Here is a 7,246-nt window from a genome sequence, read left to right on the forward strand (position 1 = left end):
CCAGGTGCCCTTAATTCCCCCTGATTCCTCGGGGGGTTTGAGTCTTTGACAGGTTCTCGTTCCCTTGCAGCAGGAGGACGTCATGGCCAGAGTGATGCACCAGCTCCGCATCATCCGGCACTTGTGCCAGGTGCCTTAGACACTGCAGGGGCTGTGCCTCTGAGGCCATCAGCAACTCCCGCTCCCTGCTGCAGGTACTGCTCTGGCTCACTGTAAATGGGGTGCTAGTAGAAGGGGAAATGGAGCCCCCTGGCACTCAGTAAAAGGGAAAGTGGTGGATTCTCCATCTCTTGATGTCATTTCATGAAGACTAGATGCCTTTCTGGAATGTGTGTGCCCAAAAAGTACCTATTGTACTATACAGGAAGCCTATGATATGCAGGGGGTTAGATGAGATGTTCTAAAGGTCTCTTCTGGCCATAAAGTGTAGTAATTTTGGAAACACTGAGTGTAGCATTGGGAGCAGCCTCTGATGCTTTACTGTCTAGCCGGCTTGCTTCCTAGAATGAAGACGCATCGAGTGGGGTGATCCACAGAGAGTAGCTGAAACCTTCAAAGTGTCAGACCAGCAGCAGGACATTAGCACTTCAGGGGATGGGTGGGTGTGGCAGTGACATCACAAAGGCCTTTTGCAGTGTAGTAGTTCCGGGGTGGGGCTCGTCCCTTCCTGGGGTACCTGGGAGCCAGGCCGCCCCGCTACAAAGTGAATAACAGTCTAGGGCCCAGACCTTTGGGTAGGGGTTGAGCACACAATTAGCAGTTCGGCGCTCAGGCCTTTGTGCAGGGACTGAGCACACAATCAACAGTTCAGAGCTCAGGCCCTTATGCAGGGACTGAGCACACAATCAACAGCTCCGGCCCTGGGTCAGGGCGGGGAACAAACCAGTAGTCAGTCAGCGGCCCAGGCCTTGTAGCAGGAGCTGGGTCAGTTTGGGTTAGCCCAGGCCCTAGGTCAGGGCGGGGCAGCAAACCAATCGTCAGTCAGAGGCCCAGGCCCCTTGGACAAGGAGGAGGAGAGACTGCCACCCAGCATGGGGTGGCAGGGGGGAACACAGGCCCACCCACTCCACTGTGTTCCAGCCCGGGGCCCTATCCGCAGCAGTCCGTCTGCCGCGCAGTCAGTGGGGATCCTGACCGCAACACACTGACATGGGTTCGGGGTCTGCTATCCCCGGGCCACTTCCCATCTCCTCCTCCATGGGTACCTGTTCCTCCTGAGTTCCGTCTGCTGGGTCGCAGATCATGGGCTCCTCCGGGCCCCGAGCAGCAGGTAGGTCTGTCACACCCTCTGGGCCCTTGGCGGGGGGAAGCTCCGACCGTTCCTCAGGATACCGGGCTCTCGGCAGGCTCAGGTCCGCGGGAGCTCGGGCACCAGCGTCTGTCCTCTCCCGCTGCCGGCCAGCTACTGAGCGCTGTGGCTTGGCCTTTATACTTCCTGTCCCGCCCCTTGACTTCCGGGGGGTGGGGACAGGCCGCGGTGGCCTTGACTTCCTGGGGCGCCTGGGAGCCAGGCCGCCCCGCTACATGCAGTATCTCAGCGTATTGGTCAAAGGTGTTAGGGAGGTGGTGACCTCAGAGAGAGATGCTGACATCAGTCAGGGGCGCAGGGCCAGGGAAACCTCAGAGACCCTGTGGCTTTACTTTAGCAAGTCTCCTTCTCGAGGTCTCTCTTTGAGGACTGAGAGAGTATTAGGGTTCACGTATGTGAGTGAGAGCAGGAGCCTCTTTCGAGTTTTCTCCTTCCCTTTTACTGATTTTACTAGAAAACAGACGTCCCTGTTTAGAAGGTAAGAGCCTCCAAGAGGTTTTTGAACCTGCTCAGTCTGATCCACCTGGTGCCCGTTGAATTCTAGGCATGGAAAACACTAGTTCAAGGTGACAGAATTTTGTAGTCCACACGGGATTTTGTCCCGTGGAATCACTGGGGACATTAGGGTTTGTCCTTTTCGTTTTACCTTTTCCACCATCCCTCCTTCCTTTCTCTTCATCTCTTACTTCTTTTGTCCTTTCTCCTGTTCCCCTCCCACCACCAGGAGTGGGGTGTGTGTGTGTGTGTGTGTGTGTGTGTGTGTGTTGCTGGGGATGATCTTCACCTCCTCTTGTGGGAAGTTCATCCAAAACTGTGGGGTTGAAATAGTGCTTGGACTCCACAGACACTAGATGCTGCCATCCTGTGGCTTAGGCCTTGTCTACACTACGAGAGTAGTTCGATTTTACTTGCATCGAATTTTTGTAATCGATATTGCAAATTCGAACGTGTGTGTCCACACTAAGGACAGTAATTCGACTTTGTGCGTCCACACTAATGGTGAAAGCGTCGACATTCGAAGCGGTGCACTGTGGTCAGCTATCCCACAGTTCCCGCAGTCCCCTCTGCCCATTGGAATTCTGGGTGTAGCCGGCAATGCCTTCTGGGTAACAAAATGTGTCGAGGGTGCTTTTGGGTAACTGTCGTCATCCGTCCATCACTCCTGCCCTCCCTCCCTGAAAGCGCCGGCGGGAAATCATTTCGCGCACTTTTCCAGTCATTGACAGCGCGGACGCCACAGCACTGCGAGCATGGAACACGCTGCGACCATCGCTGCAGTTGTGGCCGCTCTCAACGCCTCGCAGCTTATCATACAGGTTTCCCTGAGGCAGATGCAGAAAAGTCAGGCAAGGAGGCTACGGCACCGCGGTGATGTCCTGAAGTCTGAGAGTAGCACGGACCTGTCAGAAAGCAGGGGACCCAGCGCCGAGGACATCGCGGTGGCAATGGGTCATGTTGATGCCGTGGAACGGTGATTCTGGGCACGGGAAACAAGCACTGAGTGGTGGGACCGCATAGTGCTGCAGGTCTGGGATGAATCCCAGTGGCTGCGAAACTTTCGCATGCGGAAGGGAACTTTCCTTGAACTTTGTGAGTTGCTGTCCCCTGCCCTGAAGCGCAGTGACACCCGGTTGCGAGCTGCACTGAGTGTACAGAAGCGAGTGGCCATAGCCCTCTGGAAGCTTGCAACGCCAGACAGCTACCGGTCAGTCGCGAACCAGTTTGGGGTGGGCAAATCTACCGTGGGGGTTGTTGTGATGCAAGTAGCCAAGGCAATCGTTGATGTACTGCTGCCAAAGGTAGTGACCCTGGGAAACGTGGAGGCGATCATAGATGGCTTCGCAGCGATGGGATTCCCAAACTGCGGTGGGGCCATAGATGGAACTCACATCCCTATCCTGGCACCGGACCACCAGGCCACCCAGTACATTAACCGAAAGGGCTACTTTTCCATGGTGCTGCAAGCACTGGTGGACCACAGGGGACGTTTTACCAACATCTACGTGGGATGGCCGGGCAAGGTTCATGACGCTCGTGTTTTCAGGAACTCTGGTCTGTTTAGACGGCTGCAACAAGGTATTTACTTCCCGGACCACAAAATAACTGTTGGGGATGTGGAGATGCCTATAGTCATCCTCGGGGACCCAGCCTACCCGCTAATGCCCTGGCTCATGAAGCCCTATACTGGCGCCCTGGACACTGAAAAAGAACTCTTCAACTACCGGCTGAGCAAGTGCAGAATGGTGGTGGAGTGTGCTTTTGGCCGTCTCAAGGGGAGATGGAGAAGCTTACTGACTCGCTGTGATCTCAGCGAAACCAATATCCCCATTGTTATAGCAGCTTGCTGTGTGCTCCACAATCTCTGTGAGAGCAAGGGGGAGACCTTTATGGCGGGGTGGGAGGTTGAGGAAAATAGCCTGGCTGCTGATTACTCACAGCCAGACAGCCGGGCGATTAGAAGAGACCAGCGGGACGCGCTGTGCATCCGGGAGGCTTTGAAAGCAAAGTTCCTCAGTGAGCAGGGTAACCTGTGACTTTAAAGTTTGTGTACTGAGAAGCTAAACCTGCCCCCGTTTCTTTACCCAGGTAATGTTGACTATCCTATCCAGTTACATACCCCCTTCACCCCCCTTCCAACACACGTTGCGAAATAAAAATAGTTCAACTTTGTTAAAGCACACCGTTTTCTTTAATACTGTTTTCGCGGGAATTTTTTAAAACTGGGACGCAGACTGTGGTGCGGAGCGGGTGTAGTGTAGTGACGCGAATGCAGCTTCTAAACTCAAGGATTGACAGGCTCCGCTGCAGTGGGATGGTTGTTTCAACGGAGCCTGTCACCCCTCCTGATCGGGACTGTGTGTATGGGGGGGTCTATGTGACTTTGTGGCAGGGGGAGGACGGTTACAGATCCCCTGCTGTGTGGCTCTGTGATCCTGCCTAAGGACCGCCGCTTAAGATCTGTAACTGCCCTCCCCTGCCACAAAGTCACAGAGCAACCCACCCCCCACCACATAACATGAAAACAACCTCCCAGACTAACCAGGGTAACTAGTCACTGCATCACTGCACTGTGTATGTGCCCTGCTGCTGTGCCTGCCCCCGACTATGTACCCTGCCAAAGGTGACTGTCCTGTCCAATTACCAACCCCCTTTCCCATCCTCCTCCAAAAGAACATGATTGAAACAGTAGTTTACAGAAACATATTTTTATTATCAACTACACATGGCATTGGGAGGTGAAACTTGGACGGGGGCTTGTGTCAGGCGGGAAGGAAAGAACTGTTCAAATTTTGGGAAATGAGAGCCTTCTGCTACTAGAGCTCTCTGCAGGGGTGGAGTGAGAGTTAGCAGGGACTCTGCCGCCTCTCCTTCTTTGCACTTTGGGTGAGGTGGGTATGGGACTTGGTGGCAGGGGAGGGCGGTTATAGATGGACTGCAGCGGGGCTCTGTCCTCCTGCCTCCGTTCCTGCAGAACATCCACAAGGCGCCGGAGCGTGTCCGTTTGCTCCCTCAGTAGTCCAAGCAGCGTTTGAGTCGCCTGCTGGTCTTCCTGCCGCCACCTCTCCTCCCGATCCATGTTGGCTTGGTGCATTCGGGTCAAGTTCTCCCGCCACTGGGTCTGCTGTGCTGCCTGGGCTTGGGAACAGGCCATAAGCTCAGAGAACATGTCCTCCCGTGTCCTCCTCTTCCTACGCCTAATCCGCGCTAGCCTCTGGGAGTGTGATTCCAGGCTAGGTTGTGAGACAGTCACAGATGGGGCTGTGGAAATGGGAAAAAGGGAGTGAATTCCTCAGAAAGAAAAATGTAGTTGTGAACAAAGAACATAGTCTTTCTCTGTGAACAAGACCATGCACAGCACCTATCACATGCGCACTCAGCACAAGGTCGAATTTTCGGCCTTCGCATTCAGTGCCTGGGGTCTTGCACAGCACATTTGAGAAGCGGGGCAGCACAACGGAATTTCTGTTGCAGGCAGACATGGTAAGCCGTACACTTGTGGCAGTTTAAAACTTTTAGATTACCACTGGCCTCATTTCACATTTAAAGCTATGTCAGTTCCTGCAGCCAGCAATCCGGCAAGCGGGAACTCTGCCCCTGTCCCACCCCCTCGCGGCTGTCCCCGGGAACGATCCCTTTCGGCTGCCCCTCTCCCGCCTCCACCGCGTGGCTAAAAACCAGCGGTTACAGTTCTGTCAAGGAACGGGAAAGCAGTCCCAACACTAACATTCCCCTACCTAATTAAAAGCAGGTCACCATGGGCGACATCACCCTGATGAGGATCTCTGAGAGCGACAGACAGAGAATGCTCCGGGAAAGCCTCCAAAGACCAGGGCCGTATGCCGCCCTGCTATGCAGAGCAATGATTCCCGAGTACGTGATAGTCTCGTGGCGCGGCAACGTCTCGTACTTCGGAGGACCCAATAAGGCCGCTCTCCCCAGGAACCTCATGGAACGGCTTTCAAGTTACCTCCAGGAGAGCTTCGTGGAGATATCCCAGGAGGACTACTGCTCTATCCCCGGACATATAGACCGCATTTTACTGTAGCTGCAGTAGCAGGGAATAAACAGTAGAGCGGCTTGTGCAGGACAATCACTGAAAACCGGACATTGCTAGATTTTTTTTCAAAACTTGCACTGCCCATGACTAAACCGTTAAGCGCATAGGGCACACTAATCATGAACAACCCATTCTTTAAATTGTTAATATTCCTGTTTTGTTAAAAATAAATGTTTAGATGTTTACAACACTTACTGGCTGATCCTTCACCAGATTCTGTGTCCGGGGTAACGGCTGGGGACGCTTCGTAGGGGATCTCTGTAAGGGTGATGAAGAGATCCTGGCTGTCGGGGAAATCAGCGTTGTGAGCGCTGCCGACTGCCTCGCCCTCCTCATCTCCTTCCTCATCTTCCACGTCCCCTAACATGTCCGAGGAACCGGCCGTGGACACTACCCCATCCTCAGAGTCCACGGTCACTGGTGGGGTAGTGGTGGCGGCCGCACCGAGGATGGAATGCAGTGCCTCATAGAAACGGGATGTCTGGGGATGGGATCCGGAGCGTCCGTTTGCCTCTTTGGTCTTCTGGTAGCCTTGTCTCAGCTCCTTGATTTTCACGTGGCACTGCGTTGCATCCCGGCTGTATCCTCTCTCTGCCATGTCTTTAGAGATCTTCTCGTAGATCTTTGCATTCCGTCTTTTGGATCGCAGCTCGGAAAGCACGGACTCATCGCCCCACACAGCGATGAGATCCAAGACTTCCCGATCAGTCCATGCTGGGGCCCTCTTTCTATTCACAGACTGCACGGCCATCACTGCTGGAGAGCTCTGCATCGTTGCCAGTGCTGCTGTGCTCGCCACGATGTCCAGACAGGAAATGAGATTCAAACTGGCCAGACAGGAAAAGGAATTCCAATTCAAATTTTCCCGGGGCTTTTCCTGTGTGGCTGGTCAGAGCATACGAGCTCGCACTGCTGTCCAGAGCGTCAACAGAGTGGTGCACTGTGGGATAGCTCCCGGAGCTATTAGCGTCGATTTCCATCCACACCTAGCCTAATTCGACATGGCCATGTCGAATTTGGCGCTACTCCCCTCGTCGGGGAGGAGTACAGAAGTCGAATTAAAGAGACCTCTATGTCGAACTAAATAGCATCGCAGTGTGGACGGGTGCAGGGTTAATTCGATGTAACGGCGCTAACTTCGACATAAACGCCTAGTGTAGACCAGGCCTTAGCGTTAGTGTCTTGGATGACTTGGGCAAGATCTCAACCTCCCCGCAACCCACTTCACTGCTGCCAGAATCCCTCCTGCCCCCACTGCTAGACCCGCCTCCCAGCCCAACCTTGGTGGGGGTCTAGAAGAGGTTTCTGATGACTTAAGCTGTGGTTTGGAGGTGGAACAGCTGTCAAGGACACTGAGGGGGAGGTAGCAGGAGCTCACC

The 7,246-nt window shown here is 54.1% G+C and overlaps 1 protein-coding gene across 1 annotated transcript; it reads right to left on the reverse strand.

Moving 5' to 3' along the window:
* Positions 1 to 4,519: 4,519 nt before the first annotated feature.
* On the reverse strand, positions 4,520 to 7,017 carry LOC135978036 (uncharacterized). The gene is made up of 2 exons (XM_065579123.1): positions 6,063 to 7,017; positions 4,520 to 5,068 (listed from the first exon to the last, which is right to left on the reverse strand). The coding sequence occupies exons 1-2, from the start codon at positions 6,637 to 6,639 to the stop codon at positions 4,593 to 4,595; spliced, it is 1,053 nt and encodes a 350-aa protein (XP_065435195.1). The 5' UTR covers positions 6,640 to 7,017; the 3' UTR covers positions 4,520 to 4,592.
* Positions 7,018 to 7,246: the final 229 nt, after the last annotated feature.

The sequence above is a fragment of the Chrysemys picta genome, unplaced genomic scaffold (genome assembly GCF_011386835.1).
Source record: "Chrysemys picta bellii isolate R12L10 unplaced genomic scaffold, ASM1138683v2 scaf101, whole genome shotgun sequence".
Classification (NCBI taxonomy): Eukaryota; Metazoa; Chordata; order Testudines; family Emydidae; genus Chrysemys; species Chrysemys picta.